The 19,530-nt window shown below is 32.4% G+C and overlaps 2 protein-coding genes and 1 long non-coding RNA gene across 4 annotated transcripts; 1 reads left to right on the plus strand and 2 right to left on the minus strand.

Moving 5' to 3' along the window:
• Positions 1-2,046: 2,046 nt before the first annotated feature.
• On the minus strand, positions 2,047-2,916 carry LOC108192939 (psbQ-like protein 3, chloroplastic). Its single transcript, XM_017359477.2, has one exon. It carries the CDS (start codon positions 2,766-2,768, stop codon positions 2,235-2,237), a length of 534 nt encoding a protein of 177 aa, XP_017214966.1. The 5' UTR covers positions 2,769-2,916; the 3' UTR covers positions 2,047-2,234.
• Positions 2,917-3,034: 118 nt separating this feature from the next.
• Positions 3,035-11,259, minus strand: LOC108192938 (uncharacterized). Its single transcript, XM_017359476.2, has 17 exons — positions 11,120-11,259; positions 10,158-10,904; positions 9,983-10,064; positions 9,777-9,843; positions 9,266-9,451; positions 9,065-9,125; positions 7,897-8,412; positions 7,733-7,814; positions 7,538-7,607; positions 7,111-7,305; positions 6,947-7,010; positions 5,238-5,645; positions 5,067-5,148; positions 4,887-4,953; positions 4,487-4,660; positions 4,320-4,383; positions 3,035-3,477 (listed from the first exon to the last, which is right to left on the minus strand). The coding sequence occupies exons 2-17, from the start codon at positions 10,867-10,869 to the stop codon at positions 3,266-3,268; spliced, it is 3,042 nt and encodes a 1,013-aa protein (XP_017214965.1). The 5' UTR covers positions 10,870-10,904; positions 11,120-11,259; the 3' UTR covers positions 3,035-3,265.
• Positions 11,260-13,312: 2,053 nt separating this feature from the next.
• Positions 13,313-15,482, plus strand: LOC108203589 (uncharacterized). Of its 2 annotated transcripts, XR_010284182.1 has the most exons (5): positions 13,313-13,635; positions 13,816-14,180; positions 14,301-14,390; positions 14,770-14,835; positions 15,019-15,482. It is a non-coding gene; the product is annotated as an uncharacterized LOC108203589 (long non-coding RNA). The 2 variants fall into 2 exon arrangements; XR_001803441.2 differs by having other exon boundaries at positions 13,315-14,180.
• Positions 15,483-19,530: the final 4,048 nt, after the last annotated feature.

The raw sequence follows: 19,530 nt of genomic DNA on the forward strand, positions 1-19,530 counted from the left end.
TCTTTTTGACGAGCGCCATCCTTCTAAAAGAAGGAGGTGAAGTCTAGTCACATATTTGCTATTTTATAAGTCTAGCTACTTTTTTGTAACAATCTACATTCTCCGACCACTACCGTGAATTTTACTCTTATATATTTAGGGAACTCCCTTGTGACATTGATGGAAAGCCTCTCATAACATAGCGTTTTTATATATTTTAATTTAAAAGTCAATAAGATTTAAGAGATGTATAACTTGTTGCAAGATTTGATTTATAAACTTATAATATTGTAAGCTGTTGTTGTTCAATAAATCATTTGCAAATTCAACCCAAGTAAGCTTTTACAGTTCAATAAATTAATCATTTGCAAATTCAACCCAACTGAACTCGCCGCAGAGTTCAGGAGCGAGAAAGACTATCTTGATGAAAGTTCGAAAGTTCGAGTAAGAAATCTTACCCATTTGCATACAAACACGTGTGACTCGAATAGTTATAACATGCTGTGAGAGAGCCAAACAATATGCAACCACTCGGATTAATGTTGGTTTGGATAAATGGACAAGTGTATTAAAAAAGACTTTCGTATTCAGGATTTTAGTTATTTGTTATTTTATTTTCACATTTTCGTCCGCTCATAGGTTAAGTCCCCTTTCACTCTATCATCCTTTTTTTATTCCTAGTTTTTCATAAAATCAAAATTTAATATATATTTATTAGATCTTGTCGAATATTTTGTTATCAAATTATACATATATTGATATACAAGTTTGAGGATTTTTCTGACAAAAATTTATATAATATTTTAGGATTTTATGAATCGCATCGTTTCTGGGAGGGCAGAGGATATCGCAAATGCTCACCTCTCACAACAAAAAGTTATTCGTTTCTCTAATATCAGTTGATGTAACTAATAACTTTGAAAATTGGACTAAACATGATGTTTATGCGAAGGCCAATTATGATGCTACTATTTTTACGGCCGATCTAGTTTGGATTGCTCAAAACGTCATTAAAATATATTTTAAAAAATTTGGATAAGTATTTGTTAAGCGATCTGAAAACAAAACCGTCATTTGTTTTTATTCACAATCAGGTTGTAGTTGACATTTTGGGGTTTGTCCGGCTTGATTCCTATACTGATTATGTTAAATAAAATCACTTGTTTATCAAAAAATTAATGCTCCATTCAATTTAAAATGATTCAGTGTGGTGTAAATTTATTTTATTTTTTTTAAGAGATGTCGTGTAATGTTAACTTTTTATTTTAATGGAAATACTGCCCTGCGAAAAGATGCAAGGAATGACCTTAATTTCCTAAAAAAGAATTGAGTGACCTAAAAATTATTTAATCATGAAAATTGGCTGACTAGTTAATCCTGTTAGTCCATTTTTGCAAGAGGGGTCTAAATTTTCTGTTTTTATTTTTAAACAGGGTTTTTTCCATTTAATGGACAACTATTTTTTACTAATTTAATCTCATCTTGAATTGAGGTGATCCGGATAAGATCGGTTTAGATCGTGCGATCCTTTTCTATAAGATCCCAAGGACCGTACATTAGGGCTCTATCTCTATCCATTTATTCATCCGACTTAACTTTAAATCAAACTCAATTTGTTCCGTTTCAGAAAAGAACACAAGAGTTTATATCTATTCGGAAAGAATAAAATATTTCTCAGATATAAATTAGATGTAACTAAAAAGTTGCAAAATTGAAAAGGAAAAAGTATTAAAAGTGTACTCTTATAATGAAAGATTTTGAAAACGAGAGACGCGGATTTTAGCGAAAACGTGTTTAAAATTACATAGTACATTTCTAATTATAGATTTCGAAATCCCTCAAAAAAAAAGATTTCAAAGATAATATAATATGTCCTCGTTTTAAATTATCAATGTTATACTAATATTTAAAATGTCTTGAATCAAATAAAATCCAAAGTTATAAATTTTATTTATTTAAACATGTCTTTTGAAGAAATGTCAAAGCTCAAATTTTCAAATTAAACCTCAGTCTTAAAACATATACCTATGTAAAATGAATTCAAAAAAAGAATATACTTATGTAAAATAGAATCAAAATTAAAGTTTTATAATAAATTAAAGCGATGAATATGAATTCAATTTGGCATAAACGAATCTTGTCTCTGCAAGTATTTTCAGCTGTACTACGTGTGGGGATAAAATATGGCACGCCTTAATATGGGGCATCACACGAAGAAAAAAAAAATAAAATACAAACAAAAAATTATTAAAAATTCAATATATTGCAGAAAAGATTTTATTGAGTGCTACAACAATGTTATCGTAACATTCCCGGACACGTGTCACATCCTTGTCCCTTGCAGCATAATCTAGCTCAGTTACACTATTGAACAGAATGGAATACATATTCCTGAGCTGAGGCCTTTGAACTGGAGGTTTTGATTGGATGATTGTGTACAAATCTTGCTTAAGAAGTGCAGAGCTTTTTCTCAGTTCCCTTTGAGCTTCTTTCCAGGATTCCAGCTCCAGGTCTTCTTTCACCTGTAACAAACTCTGGGCATGGGGTTTGATTCCAGCCTCGGCTTCTTCGAGTGTCTGGTCAGGCACTGTCAGAGAGAAATCGAATGCATTCGCCTTTTCTAAGGGCGTCGTCGAGGGGAGTACTAAGAGGAGTGGAAGGAAGAGAGCTGATCTTCTTGTGGGAATGGAATGCATTGGTCTTTTGAATGGAATTGAGAAGAAAGATGGATTGGAAATGCATGGTTGAGAATGGATTGTTTTTGTTGGGTCTGGGAAGTGGAGTGACATGGCTTATCTCTGGTCTAGTGTTTCGGTTCCCAGACTTTTTATCTTATACCTGTGTCTAATAAGTAGAATACTCTTCAACAGGGAAATGAAAAGCTAAGCACTGATATATGTAACAAACTTTAGACAGCAAGAACACAGTTCAACATTGTATAAATTGAAGGACGGAGAAGAGCCAAGCTACAGGATTTGACCCTTCTCTGTGCTTCAACACATTCATACCTGTACAGTGTCGAGGAGCACTTGTATGGCTAGGCTAAGACAGGAGATAGACAGACCTGTTTTGTTCTCTTCTCTGTTTTTCGTTTCATTGCTTGTTTCGAAAGATTTGTTTACAAAGTTGAAACAACGTCTACAATGTACAAACTCAAGGAACCATCCGGAAAATTTCTACTATACAGTTTGTTAAAATTCACCCCTATCACCCAATATAAAGTACAACACAAGCACATTAATGTTGGCTTGGAAAGAATAAATAAATAAGGAATATTAACCTAACATTAACATGTTCTATTATGGTCATTTCTTCGAGCCCATTCCGACCAATCTTTTTCACGAGCTTTTACATCTTCAATCACCTTAGAATAGTAATTCCAAGCCGGAATATTGTCCGAGATAGGGGTTTGACCAAATGGATTGTGCTTGACATAATCCTGAACATTGTGCGCCAACACTAATCCTTCTAGAAATACTCGAAGGTCGCCTCCTGGGCCTGCAGATCATAAGATAGCTTAACAACCACTTATTTATTACGCGAAGGTAAAGTGTAATTAGCAGGAAAAAAGAATGAAGGTCAATAATGAAAAGAGGTGCTGCACTTATATATGTATATATCAAATACTGCATGTCAGCAAGAAATAGAAGAAACATTTGTATTGAGAACAAAACACAAATATGGCAACTATAAGATTAAAGAGACAAAAGCGGTTAATGTAGAAGGAAAGATGATATACTAGTATTCTTATGGAAAAGGCAAGCTATCAGGTTTACAGAAAAATGAAATGCAAAAGATGCCTATAACACCATCATGTTTGATCAATTGTGTTTTGTAGAACCCCAATGCTTACGGCTGTATCTCTAGCATTAGTATTTCCTCACTTGTACCCCAGCACTCTTCTATCCAGTTAATTGAAATTTTCTGATGTTTATTGAGCTTGCCCCAAGAGAAAGAATGGTGATTGTATAGTTCTATGCATGAGAGGAAGGCAGCAAAGGTGATGTGCAAGGTAAATATGTTAAAATATTGACTAGAAAGTTGGTAGATATACAAATGTGCAAACAGTAGGTACTAGCAATACAAAAGTAAACAATCAGGGTGCTAACACAAATGATATAATCCTTAAGGAACTACAACCAAAATAGAAATAGGAAACTATGATAGGGTACAAAAAATTCATAATGTCATACAAGATTAGAGGAAAATACAACACTTTGGAACTCATGATTCAATCAAACATCAGTGAAAAAAACATTTTGGAACATCACAATCAAGCGGAGGCAACAAGAGCTGCAAATAATGAAACCACATGAAGCTTGATGGAAATGATAGCTCACCTAATGAATCATCAGTTTTCTCATCCTTGTAACTATACCTTGGGGGAAATATTGCAGTGTGTGGCTAAAACAATAAGAATATAGATAGTTAACAAACCAAATGAGATAACATTGACCTTCAACAAATGAGACTGCTAATCAGGAAAATGATATTGTATTAAGCTTACAGGATTTAACAAGGCAGTGGATGGATAATTATCCACCAAAAGTGTATTTGAAGGATCAAAATTGAATCTCCACTGTCGATCATTCTCCCATACTTTCTTGAGTTCCTTACAAAGAATAGGCCTATCCCTTCTCTCAAGCATTTTATGACCTGGTTCCAAACAGTGGGATAGGTCCTGTACAAGCAACTTCACAACATTAGAAGAAGCTCGCAGTCAATAAGCTAATGACTTATAACAAAAGTAAGCAATGTGCCTTCTAGTACAAAGATACTAGGTAAACGTAAAACTACCTTCCAGTAGAAGGGATCTTTATAATACTTCGTGGATACCGTTGTTTTAAATAAAAACAGTGACTAGGTGGATACCCGGACAACGTAAATGAGATGTGTCAATATCTTACCCAAGAAAATAGCACATCCTTAGTTGCGCTCCCCAAGAAAAAATTAAGGTTACATAATGTATTTCTCCTGCAAAATAAAAAGACAAGGAGCATAATATTATTACAAACACATATATAAAGCATGTGTGAGTGCATAATATCATATAATTTAAATTTGACTGGAGATAAGTTAATAAGTACCTAGTAGTAGTCAACCAGAAACCAATATGAAACTTATCAAAACAAAAGTTCAGGAAGTCATCACAGTATGGCCTTTTAAAAACTGATACAAGACAAGAACAGTAGAGCTTTGTTAAAAAGAATATAATCAATTAAATGCAAAGAAGCCGACTAGCCTAATTCAGACTTTACCCGCTCTATCGCCTATAAAGGAGTCTTCTCTGTATTTGTTAGTATCATAATTTGAAACAAATTCTGCAAGCAATCCATTGACATCAAGAATCAGAAGCTTTTTTTTACAGGAAACTTCACGACTATTTCCAAAAGAGGAATGTGGAATCCATGGGGCAGGGACAACGGTGACACCAGCTCTACAATCCTGTTGTTGCTCATTTTTTTGTAAATTCGTCGGAGTCCCCCATCTTCCTAAGCAACGTTTTTGACGGGCCCTTGTATCATTGATGACACGAACATAGTAGTTCCAAGACGGATGTTCGTCTGAGATTGGTCTTTGACCATAAGGTTTATTCCTTACATATTCTTGAACATTCTCAGCCACTGCTATCTCTTCAAGAAATACTCGAAGATCACCTTCAGGTCCTGCATATCATAAGCTAGCTTAACAACCTTATTATAGCCATCACATGATGATAATTGTAATATAGGACACAAATCTTGAAATACAGGATGAAACCAAATTGAAAGTGAAAAGTTAATAGAGGCACTGCACTAATATATATATCTGTGTGTCTGTGTAATCCGTTCCCCGGCATACGTATGTTACAGCATACTATGAGCGGGTATTTTCCGCTGGATGGCCTTAACCCTAAATTTCTGATGTGTATGCTGGGGTCTACAGTGTCATCCAGTGGAAAATCAGTCATTGTGGGATTTCTTACATATAGCGATTTTTATTTTTTTTTATTCTCCCGTCGTGTTAATCCTTAGTTATAGAAAGTATCCATGTTGAAAATTCTTAAAAAAACATCACAATTTTTAGAAATAACGCATAAATAAATCGGGCATTCAACACATTTGTAACTGGGGTTCAACATCAGATGTAGAACACTAATTATCATTGTGTTGAATATATCTATAAAGATGCTTAAACTATACCTCTGGGGTTTGGGTAGGGTCTAGAAATATAAATATTAGTTATATAATCCGTTTAACTTAGTTCTTACATTGAAAAATTAGTTTATGTACTTCTCCAACACAATTTTAATCGATGTTCAACAAAATATGTTAAGAAAATGTTAAACTCAAATTATATATGTGTTGAACGCATAAAGTTTGTAAGTTTGTACCAGAACCCACCCATATATATATATATATCACAAATACTGCATGTCAACAAAAACAAAACGAGGATGAAAATGCAACAGGCTTTGATGAGAAATAGACTAGTACTGAAACTTAAAGATAGAATAGGGAAGCAGATTTATAAGGGAATAATAAGAGAAGGCCCGTTTATCAATCGTATTGTAGCATCTTAATGTTCAATTCTGAATCTTTATAACCCTTATGTTTCCTCATTTGCACTTATAACACATTTTCTATGCACATTGCAACTTCATTGTAATTTCCTCATGTGTGTTATCCAGTGTCAGAGGACGAGTATCAAGTATATAGATATAGATATATCTACACACACACATATAAACATTAAGAAGAGACAAAAGCTAAACTTCCAGAGTTTGAGAAATTATTATTAAATTTAAAGTTTAAACATGCCAGAGGTGGAAACATTAGGGGCTAAAAATACAAAAAGGTAGACGATGCCTATAAGAACACTAGGGTGCTCATGGTGTTAACAAAAGTCATATTTCAAATTCTATAAGAAACTACAAAAAGTACATTGTTCATAGGATATCATTAAAGAGATGGAAATGATAGCTAACCTAATGTATTGTCAGTGCTTTCATCCTTAAACCGGTACCTTGGGGGGAATATCGCAGTATGCGGCTGAAAAATCATAAAAAAATCGAAAACAACCCATATAAGATGCACTATCCTTAAAAAGATGAGACTGCAAATATAGAAAATAATATCATTTTATACTAACTGGATTAAGCAAGGCACTGTGTGGAAAATTATCCACCAAAAGTGTGTTCGATTGATTGAATTCATATTTCAACCGTAGAAGATTTGGCTCATCTGTTTCCCATACTTTATGAAGTTCCTTAAAATAAATATGTCTATCTCTTGGTTGAGTTCGCTCAAGAGTACAAAAATTTGTTCCCCAACAGTGGGATATGTCCTGTACAAAGAACTTCAGAATATTAGAAGTTGTTCACAACTTGAAAGCTGATGACTTGTACTAAATGTAAGCGATGTGCCTTCAAGTTTCAAGTACAGAAGTACAAGGAATATGTAAAACTATCTTCCAATATAAGGGACATCTATAATATAAATTTGGATGCAATTGTTTAAATACATACAATAAAAAGTGAATGTTCGCATACTTTATATTAAACCCATGTATAGCTTACCCAAGAGAAAAGCACATTTTGTTTAAGTTCTTGCCCCAGCAATAAATCAAGATTAGATTCTGCATTCCTCCTGTGACATTTCAAGAATGCAAGACAAGGAGTTTAATCTTATTAAAAAATGCCATATAAGCTTCGCATGTGTGTGTGTATATAATATATGTAAATATAACTGGTAATAAGTTGATATATATTCACCTAGAAGTTGTCATCCAGAAACCAATATGAAACTTTTCAAAGCAAAAGTGCAGGAAGTCATCACAATACGGCCTTTTAAAAACTGATACAAAGCAAAAGCAGTAGAACTTAGACAGAATATTACTGATCACGTGCAAAGAAATCGACCCAAAGTCAAACTTTACCTGCTTTATCTCCTAACATAGAGTGTGCTTTGAAACCATGAGGTTCATATGAAACAAAATCTGCAAGCAATCCATTGACATCCAGAATAAGAAGCTTCGTTTTACGAAAACTTCCACGATTCATTCCGAACTGGGTATGCTGAATCCGTGGGTAGCGAGCTTCTTTGGTTCTGCCAGCTCTGCAATTCCACAATTGATTCGTCTTGGATGATAATTGAACTGAATCCTTTGCTGTAGATCGAGTATTTCGCTCACTATATTGGGTGCGAGCATTGTCACCACGGGTACCTCTGTAAGCTTCTTCTTCCAGCCGGATATTTATACCTTTTGATGCGTTCTGACAAGAAGGTTCTTTGTGTTTAGTATAGTCGATTCCCATGACTTTTGCGTAAAAAGGCCATAAGGGATTTGATCTTGAAATAGGTTGTTGACCATATGAATTATGCTCAACATATTCTTGGACATTAGGAGCCAAGGAAAGTCCTTCCAGATAAGCTCGAAGATCCCCCTTAGGTCCTGCAAAGTAATATTCATTCTTATAAATTAAAATGCGAGGGAATCAATAAACTCATTTCCAATTGTGGAAACTTTTCACATTATAAAGAGCAGGTGTGAATATATTAATATGACAGTTGATAGATTAGGAAAAAATTATTTCAATTCCAATATACTTGACATCTTTCCTACATACAAACCACGATAAGTATAATCAGAAAACCCTATGCTAAAACTAAAAGCTACAACAAGAGAATACGATGTTAAGTATTGCTACAAAAATGAGGTTTAAACATTAAGTCATATGGTCAATAATAGTAACTAGGGATTCTGAACACTTTTTTTAAGAAGCCTCTAAGTAGCAAGAAAATACTAGATAACCAGTTAAATATGCCAAAATTCTCCAAGAGACATAGCTAAATGTGGAACAGACTCGCCGCCTCATTTATAACTTTTAATCTAGAAAAATAAAGACATATTCAGAGGCGGCGCTTTCTTTTTCCTTCCCTTATTAAACAAGAAAAGGTATTGTGGGCTAGACGTATATTATTATTATTATTATACTATAATTTTTTAAAATATAAGATCGGGCTTTAGTACAATGTGGCTCTTCACTGACCTGATGCAAATCCATCTATATTTCCCAAGAAAAAACAAAGAAACACAAACTCACCTAGAGAATCATCATTTAAATTCTTGTACTCGTATGTATTGGGAAAAATTGCTGTGTTTGGCTGAAAAACAAGAACTCAGAAATTACAAGACGATAATTAAGGAATGATCATTTTTAAAAGAGTGCAGTATGACAAACTACGATACTATACCTTGACGTATGCTGGAAAAAAAAAATTAATTATATATTACTGAAACTTACAGGGTTTCTCAAGCCTTTATAAGGTGAATCATCTAACAAAAGGGTGTTTGATTCATCATAGTCTCCAATATTCCATGGCAGACTAGGATAATCTTTCCCCCAGAATTTCTTTAATTCCTTTAATACTAGAGGCTTTCTTTGATTGTCAATGGTATTGAAACCGGTAGGAGTACAATGGGACTGATCCTGCACAAGCAATTTTTATCATATCTTAGAAAGTATAAATTAGATAAGTTAAAAGAACATATCTGCTTTACACTTTGTCTACACTTGACAAAGTATTTTAGTTTTAATAGTTGAAAGGAACTTATTAACATCGCAATCCAGTATCTTGCAATTATGTCAATGTAACTATGTACGCTACTGGAAAGGTTTTCTTCATTATATTGGGAAAGAAAACAAATACAGTTGAGTTTGGTATGAGATAGATATTAAGTCCTAAGCAACATATGGGGAAAAAAAAATTAACTAACGAAGAAAGATTATAAACAAAAACAATTGTGTGTCTTACCCAACAAAATACCAATTTTGACCTGTGCCCTCCCAGAAGAAGCTCAAGAATTGGATCTATGTTTTTCCTGCAGTAATTTTTAACCACATTAAGATGCTACAACCTACTGAAAATGACATTTTGAAAAGATTTTGAGTATATTCCAAATGTACAAGTACATAGATAAACAAATTTCAAATTACAACAAGGGAAGGTTGGATTCATACTTTGTTCTTGATGACCATATGCCTACATTAAATCTCTCGAAACAAAATTGCAGAAAGTCGTCACAATGAGGCCTTTTGAAAACTGATGAAACAGGATAGTTACGTTAAAATTTTAACAATAAAAAAAATATATATAATCATTTACCTAATTTGGAAAAAAAATATTAAGAGTAACCTGCTTTCATGCCAATTACGATGTCAGCTTTATAATCATCCGACACAGACGAAGCGGAAACAACATCGGCAAGTAGTCCATTTATATCAAGGACGAGAAGTTTTTTTCTAACATCTATTCCCTTGCAAAGATGAGGCTTTTCTTCCCTACCATCTTTATTTGTTTCAACAAATTTTGCTTGGGCATTGTTTTCATCTTTCGTAATTGTCTCTCGCTTCTTCCTTTCCGAGATTTGATCTGCCGAATCATTAGTAGGACTATCTAAATGTGTCTGCTCAGAGACTATACAGCTACTCTGATCAGCCGAAGAACTGTTTCTTTCTCTAGAAACATCATCACCATCTACCTGACCGCCGTTCCCCAAACCTTCAGAAACAGACTTCACCTCCACAGTAGAATCACGAGCAGCATCAATGAAGGTTACTCTATGATCTCCATCACCGCAAATACTTCCATCACTCTTCGAGCCACACGGAATAATGTCCTTGCACACATTCCCCGATACACACGAATCTCCATCCCGGTGCACTAATTCACCATCTCCCTTCAATTCACTCCCACAGACCGAGTCCTCATCATTCTCAACATACGAATCCTCTACCAGTTTACATTTACCGTGATCAATATCACGGCACACCACGGAACCTGTATCCTCCATCTTCCTCCTCTTCCCAGCATGCTCTATCTCAAAATCTCTTTCCTTCCCACTCATTCTACCGAAAATCACGCGACAAAAACAACAAATAACTGCAAATTGAACACCGTAAATTCAGCAAAAACACTCCCTTTCAATCAATTAAGCAAAAACTCGATACAGAACTTGTCAATGCCAGAAAATAAACGTTGATGCAATTGAGCAACAAGAGATTCACACAACACCAAAATCACAGAAAACAGCGATTCAATCACAACATATAGACCATTAGTATAAGTAATTAACGTAATTATCAAGTGATTAGTACCTTGAGCTGCGGCAGTAATGTAAATTAGGGTAATTGTAGATACAAGAAGCTGTGTGTATATATCGCTTGATTTGGAATAAATCGGTTACACCTGCGGCCTGTATCGACTTCCGTCCGTCCGATGACAATTCACGGTATATGTATATACTGTTGTTATTGTGTTTATCGCCCAGCAATGTTGTAAAAAGCGGAATCGAATTTAACATGCAAAATAAATACCAACAAATGGTAATACTTCTCGTCTGGTGTTTTTATGTTAATTTTTGACATTTATTTTAAAATTTCTGTAAAATATACTTATATTATATATATATATATATATATATATATATATATATCTTTTAAGAGATCTTGGAAAAAAATTTGAAGTTTAAATTTTTATTCAAAAAAAAAATATTAAATATATCTTATAGAACTATGCTTTACGAGAGTCTTAAAATGCGTGCAAACAGTGTATATAAATTTTCTAACAAGACGGAGAGAAGACGAGATTAATCGAATAATTAATTAAATAATTAATATTTGCTAATTTTTAGAAAAAAGTTTATAAACTATATTTATATTTATTTTATTTTGGACAAAAAGTAGTTTGGGATATTCATTTTTTTTTAGTAAAATTTGGGATATCCACTAAACATTACTTTTGTGAAAATTTATATTTATGAAATTTATTTTAAATTTATAATTATTTTTGAGATATCTTAGCCCACACGTGGGACCACTTCCTTTTAATTTTTTAAGCAAATAATTGAGTTTTATTCATTATTTTAAGCTTATTTTCTACGTTTGGGGATAGCGGGATAAATGTATGAAGATGATCTTCTGAAATTGTCAGAGTAAAAAGATCTTGGGTGATGAAGCAAAGTGATGTACACGAGTACTTGTGACTTTGCTTGTCTTACAAGAGATGCTTAGAAATCCGTTCTGTTCTTGAAGGTGGTGTCCAATTGTCCATGATTTTGTTTGTTTGTTTTGTTAAGAATGTCCATGATATTATTAATTTATTTTTAAATATGTTAAAGCTGAAATTCGGCGGGTGTATTTGGTTTGGGTTTCTAATAATTGATATATTCTCTCTGTCCGTCCCATAATACTTTTTCTATTTTCTTTTAGTTACCTTTCCTATTTTCTTTTAGCACACTTGTCATCACACACTTTTAAATTTTAATTATTAACATCTTTAATTTCGTATTAGTATTAATATAAAAATTCAACGTATTAAAGTACTCGTAAATATGAATCCAACAAGATCACTCATGAATATACATTACACCATAAGTGGCCTATTGTAACAAATAATTTTCGTGTTACACGATAAAATGTTACCATTGGTGCCTTAGAATGAATTTTATCTACATATGCCTACACCGCTTTTTAGTGTAACCATAAGTAAACGTCAGTGTAATCGTAGATGTAACGAGACATCTATGGTAACATTTTATTTGGTGTTACCGTTGGTTTAAAAAAAAGTGTAACTGAAAAGTGAAATGTTTGAGCGGCTAGAATCAAAACAAGCGGGCGGGAGATTGGAAATAATCGAACACAAAATATATATGTCAGGGAAATAATACATAGCTGTGTGCCTTGTCCTATGTGATTTAGATATGTTTGTGTAATAAATTTGATTTTATAAAAATTATTATTTTATTATTTATAGGTAATTATTTTATTATTTATAGGTAATCCAACTTGTGAAATTTTATGTTTTGAATTATTTAAAAATATTTCTATATTATATATGATTAATTTAATTATTTGGAGCTAAAAAAGAATGGTCAAGCAATTATTTACTAAAATTTTTTATAATATTAAATTTTATTTATTTAACATATTTGAAGTTTTTAAATTAATTTAAAAAATTTGTTTTAATTTATAAGAATATATAAGATGTTATAAATGATCATTTTAAATATTTTTCAAATAATATGAATTTTCAAATAGAAAAATAAAAAAAATTTGAATATAATATATTAAGAATTATCTTTTTAGATATTTTAGAGATTTGGAATTGTTTAATCATTTAAACGATTTATATATTATAATTTTGAAAAATATTTTCAAAACTCTAAACACAATTTACACATAAAAATAGTTTAATACCTCGAAATTTGCAACTCAGAATTTTATTTATAATGATAGATATTTTGTTTTTGAAATCTAAAGATAGATATTTTAAAACTAAAGTTGTGCACTATAGGATTTAAAAGAGAAAAAACAAAGGAACGGGTCTAGCTTAACAGATTTGGGGGTTAGGGTTTGGATATAGATTTGGGTGTGTAATTAAAGGAGAAGCAAGCGGATGGCTGGAGCCTGTAGGCTGTTCTTCGGTAGTCGACCAAGCTAGAACCGCTGACTTGTAGAGAAACTAAGGTGTGGATATTAGTCGATGCCAAAGAGGGACAAAGGAATAAGGGGGTGGGTTCGTCGGTGTTAAGCTGCGGTAGTGTTCGAGAATGGAGGGGGTTGTCGGTGGCTGGACTCCGGCCAGATGCAATTCAAGCGGCAACATTTTTTTGGTGAACACTCCACCCACCTATGTTTGTTTCGAATAAATGCATTTGAATTTATTTTTACTTTTTCCTTTCTTTTTTCAAATTATATATGATGTTGTGTAGGCCTGCTGGTTATGTGATTTGTGTGTCATTTGTATTGTTTCATCTAATATTGCTTAACATATAACATCGCAAATGCTACAGATGTTGTTTCAAAGCTACAGGGGTTTAAGTCAAGTGATTGTGTAAAGGAATATTGAGGTGTGCTGTGTGTGTATGTGTTGACATGTGAAAGGCGGTGGTTAAGTGTTGTTTTCTTATCTTCTCTACTCTTGTTATCTCTTCAGGTCAATAATAAATTTTGCTTGAATGTTTCATGAATTCACTATATACTGAAAAGGTAGTTTTCTTTTTTATTTTTGTTTTGGCCAAGTGAGCTGCTGAATTTTCATTCTTAGCAGATGTAGGTGCTGCTAACACCGACCCATCTAACCATAGTCATGGAATATGCTGGAGAAGGGGAACTTTTTGAATGAATTTGCAATGCCGATAGATTTAGTGAAGATAAGGTATAAATACACACTCACACGTTGATATGCACTGAACAGATTAAGTTTTGTTGTATGGTTTTCTTTCCGTAGCTTTCACAGGCTCTAGTTATGTCTAACTTAAAAAATTCCATTTGACAGTACTCTGTCATGTCCTCCTTTTCTTCTGAACTCGGGGTTCAATTTGGGACCTGCCAGGAAGCTCCATATGTCATAGATGTTGACTCGCAGGTTCATTTACTTAAACTACGAGTGACTAAAATTTCGATTACTGACATGTCATAATAGAAGATGCAAACATGTGTTCCAAAGCAAGTAAAGTCCAAATCTAACTAAAATATCTAACAGATTTTTTTACAAGTTTGCAGCATAAGATCCATTCATGTATATATTTATATCATGGAGTTATCCCATGGAATTAAATTGTGTGTTTAGTTTAATGCCAGTTGATATCAGTCGTATATTGCATTACACGTTAATTCTGTGAGTTCCTTATTTTATCTAAACGCACATAATCAAGATAAACTCATTGGATTAAATGAAATATGTACTTTGTTTTCTGCATTGGATTAACATAAAATGAATACTGCTAACCTTATTTTATCTAAAGGCACACAACGGCCAAGTTTCAAGACAAACGGGGATCTGTCACTGCTGGAAATGCTTCTAGTATAAGGTTCTCTTTCTGCCTATCTGTTTTCTTCTACATTGTCACTGATGTCTCAAGGGCAACTTCCAGACATCATCTTGTTTTTCAACCTATCTTGATAGTTTTTCATCATAAACAGTGATGGTGAAGCTGCATTAGTTCCCTGTTACTTGTAAGTTGGTGGTATAACTTTTCTCCCTAACTTTGCAGGCCCCTGAGGTATTTATTACGGCTCCATCACTAGCCATACCGAAAGCTATTACCAATGCTGGTTTACAGGCTTCAGCAGTTGATTATTATGACATAAAGGAAGCCTTTTCTGTAAGAGTTCTCGCTCTTTTCGAGTCTTCTTCTAATACGCGAATTGAGCATATGTTTATGACGAGACAGCCACATTAACAGCAACAACATGTACAGAGGATGAGGACACCTGTCGAGAACACATTGCAATCTTCTTACATTGAGGAAGCAAGCCCGAATTTCAATTTCCAAGTATAGTTAGTTTTATATTTACCTAGCCAGTAATACCTACATTAGTTTTAGTTTCATGCACTAGTACTTATTCTGGTATGGTTGCTAGTTGGTAGGCTTGGACCTTTGTTTTTGGTATTTGGATTGTGTTTGTTGCTGAATATTGGTTGGTAAATTTGAAATGGGAAAAGCTATTTTTTAAATACTATATTGCCTTTTTTTCCAATAAAGTGTTGGCAAAGAGCCCTGTAAAGTGTAGCTATTATTGTTAATGGTTCATATTTCTCTGTTGCTAAATATCAAAAACTGTTGGTAAAGATTTAAAAAATGTAGGTAAAGGTAGAAAAGGTTTATATAAAAGTGTAACTATAACTAACAAGATGTTGCCATTGATAACTTAGTTTTTCAAAGTTTAGTGTTACAGTAGCACAAGTGGTGTTACTATAGAGCTATAGTTACAGCTCTTTTAGTGTTACCAAAACAAAACAAAGTGTAGGCATAGAGGTATATGGTTACACTTTTCCAAGTGTCACCAAAAAATGAAAAAGTGTTACCCTAGACCCCTATGGTAGCACCGATTTTAGTTACGATCATGTTTGATGAAAAAGTGTTACCATAGCCCTTTTTTACACTTTCAGCAACACTTTCTGGCCTTTATTCACACTTTTTTGGCTGTTACAATAGGCCACATATGGTGTAGTGATATTTAATCTTATAGATTATACGTAAATTAGTAATTTATCTCATGTTATGAATAGTCCCGACATATCAAGCGAGAGAAGTAAATAGAAACGGAGTGAGTACTAGTTATAACTCGAAAATATCCGCTAAAATCCGGTAGTATTTAATGAATATTATGAAAGTTTTGAAATATCGGAAAATTTTATAAAGATTTTAATATTTTATTATAAAATATTTAATTAGGACATTAAATTCTTTGAATTTAATTGATATTTACTAGATTTATAAAAAAATTAAATTTTGATGAAGTACATATTATTTGAGAAAAAAGGATATAAGATTAACGTGATCTAAGCATATTCTTAAATAAGGTGAAACGATAGAAAAACATGTAGTTTTATATTGAAATTCCGAGCCACCCACGTTTTATGAAAAACAATACCTACCCATGTTTTATGAAAACAATACATGACTTTCACATCATATCAGTTCCCCATACCACGATCAACACATGCGAGATAATCAATCAGAGAAATAGTTGTTGATTTAGAAAACCTTAATCATCCAGTGATTCTATACCAGAAGACTTACATTTTTTACCGGATCATTTGGAAGATACCCATAACAATGATATTAGCTGTACAGGAATATAGATCAAAGTGACTGTGAGGAAAAAAAAAGAGAAAAACAATGGATAAGTATTGCAGAATAATATTTACTTTCTAGGTTACATAAACGCGATTCTACTATAGTAGTACAACACGGACACTAATAAACGTACTGCAATACACAAAAAAACATTTCACCAATGCACAAAGAACTAGGAATAGAAACAGGGCCGGCGCTCTTTGAAGGCCATTTAGGCGATCGCCTAAGGCCCCCGTGGGTGAGAGGCCCCATAATTTATCTTAGTATGTAATTATGTATATGCAAGAAAAAAATAATTTCATAATATTATAAAAAATTAAAATTTATATTTAAATCTTGTAGAAAAAAAATTATGTGATCAATTTTTATCAAAAAATAATTAAAATACTAATATTAGTAGTATTAATCATGTTTTGTTTCCTGTACTAACTTAATAAATACTTGACTTGAATCTAAAACCTAAAAATATGTAAATTATTGTTTTATGTGATGTAATCTAATTATAGGTGTTAAAAAAATTAGAGATTTTATTTCATTTCACTTCGGTTTATTTACCTTTTAAATTTTGATTTTAATGACATAATTATATTCATTATTAGAAATTATCTAAATATTTAATAAAATTATCTCCAAAAGTTATTTTTTTAATTTATACATCTTATTTATTAATTTCAAAAAACCTTAATATTTATTTAACAACTAACATCAAAACCCTAGAATTAAATTTTGAATATTAAAATATAATAATTAAATACAAATTTTTATTTTGAAATGGAATCCTAAATAAATTATATAAATTATAAATACTATATAATCAATTTAGTTTTAATATATATAGTATTTAATTGTGTTTGCATCTGATTTCAATATAATTATATATATTTATTTAGAATAATTTATTTATTTTATTAATGCCTAATTCTAATATATTATCTAAATCATTTTTATATTAAAATTATAAATAAAAATATTAATTTTATATACTAAGAGACATAATCAATAAAATTAATAGTATAAAATATTATATATTATAATGTGTTGAGGGTGATTTTATGTTTGTAATATTTAAATATCGCAAAATTTTGTATTTATATTATTAATAAAATATTAGATTTTTTCTGAAAAAATAGGCCTCACTTTAATGATTGGCCTAAGGCCCCAAAATCTCTTGAGCCGGCCCTGAATAGAAATCACGTTAAGTGAGGAAGTATGAAGAAGTGCATGATGCTAAAAAGGAATATAGATCAAAGTGACCGTAAAAAAATAAAAAGAACAATGAATAAGTATTGCAGAACAATATTTAACTTTCTAGATGACATGAAGGAATCCACTATAGTACTACAAAACCGGCACTAATAGACGTACTGCAGTACAAAAAAACAATTCACCAATACCAAAAGAACTAGGAGCAGAAATCACGTTGAGTCAGAAAGTATGAAGAAGTGCAGGATACTGGTAAGGAGTAACAATGTTCAGTAACTGTAATGTAGTACATATCTTGGTAAAAAAACATATCTTCATACTGAAAAAGTTCCCTATTCTATTTGGCTTGTGGCCAGATTTTGCATATCAACTGTATTACATGATAAAGATGTACGGATCTGTTTGTTTTGATGGAAAAGTGACTGAGAAGATAATGGGCATGTTTGGTTCATAGAAGCAGAAGCTGCTTCTGGCTTCTGCTTCTCTTGACCCGTTTGTGTAAAGAAGTAGAAGCACTTTTAAGAAGCTCAGAATGCTAGCTTCTATCTCACAGCTTCTGCTTCTTTTCCAAACACTTTATTAACTTCTTTACTTCTCACTTCTACTCCACTTCTTTACTATAAGCAAGAAGTCACTTCTTTTAATCTAACCCAAACGGCCCCAATATATTTTCTCAAATGTAAAAAATGATCAAGACATGTGTTTTAGTACAAATAGGCCTGCATTTTATCGTTTAACCTGATTTAAGGAATATGCTTATATCAGGTAATACCCTTTTTCTCTTTTATATATATATATATATATATATATATATATATATATATATATATATATATTTAAAAACCGCCTAGGTCAAACGAATTTTAAAAGAATTTGTATAGATTATATCTAAATTTGTGAGATTTTATATCGATGGACAAGATCATTATGAGTAAGTGCTAGTTAGTCTAAATCAGTTCTCATAAAGAATTCTCTGAATGATGTGGCAAAGATGATGTGGTAAAAAAACAAATTTAATGTATAAATATGAGAGGATCAATCTAATTTACTGTTTTTATAAACGAGCTAGAATGTGACATGTGTCATTCGGCAATTTTATTGAAAACTAATTTGGAATCCCTAACATCTTCCGGATTATATATGACAATACAAATTTATATATTTTGCATTTTAATATACTCCAACTTAATATTACATATTAGGGTATTTTACCTTAGGCCCGGCTCCCGAGTTATAAATAGGGTGGAAAATAAGTGGAGAGCAAGTAAAGTTAAATAAGTTTCCCTCCTATTTGGGCTCCCCAATTTTTTAAAAAAGGACGGAACCAAGTGAAAATGGATGAAATTATAACACATTTTATTCCAAAACTTTCACTCCAAAGGTGGAATGAAAGTGAAAGTTTATTTGTTTTCTCTTACATTCACTTGCATGCTTTCTATTCTAAAAACACTTAGGACTCGGAAGCAGGGCCTTAACGTCCCAAATTTAGGAGGTGCTTCGTTCATGACTAATGAACCCGGTCAACGGAAATTGAAATCTCAAACTTATGTGTTGGTCTTTGCCTTAGCAATTTTGTGACGTGGAATGGGAATCTCAATCCCATTGAAGTAGGTGTAAATTTTTCCTTACACTCTGCTGGATACCCATTCTCTCGTGCCCCTTATTCTCGTTCTTGTTCCCGATTATCATTCACACTAACCATCCATACACCGTCTTGGA

The sequence above is a fragment of the Daucus carota genome, chromosome 6 (genome assembly GCF_001625215.2).
Source record: "Daucus carota subsp. sativus chromosome 6, DH1 v3.0, whole genome shotgun sequence".
Lineage (NCBI taxonomy): Eukaryota > Viridiplantae > Streptophyta > Magnoliopsida > Apiales > Apiaceae > Daucus > Daucus carota.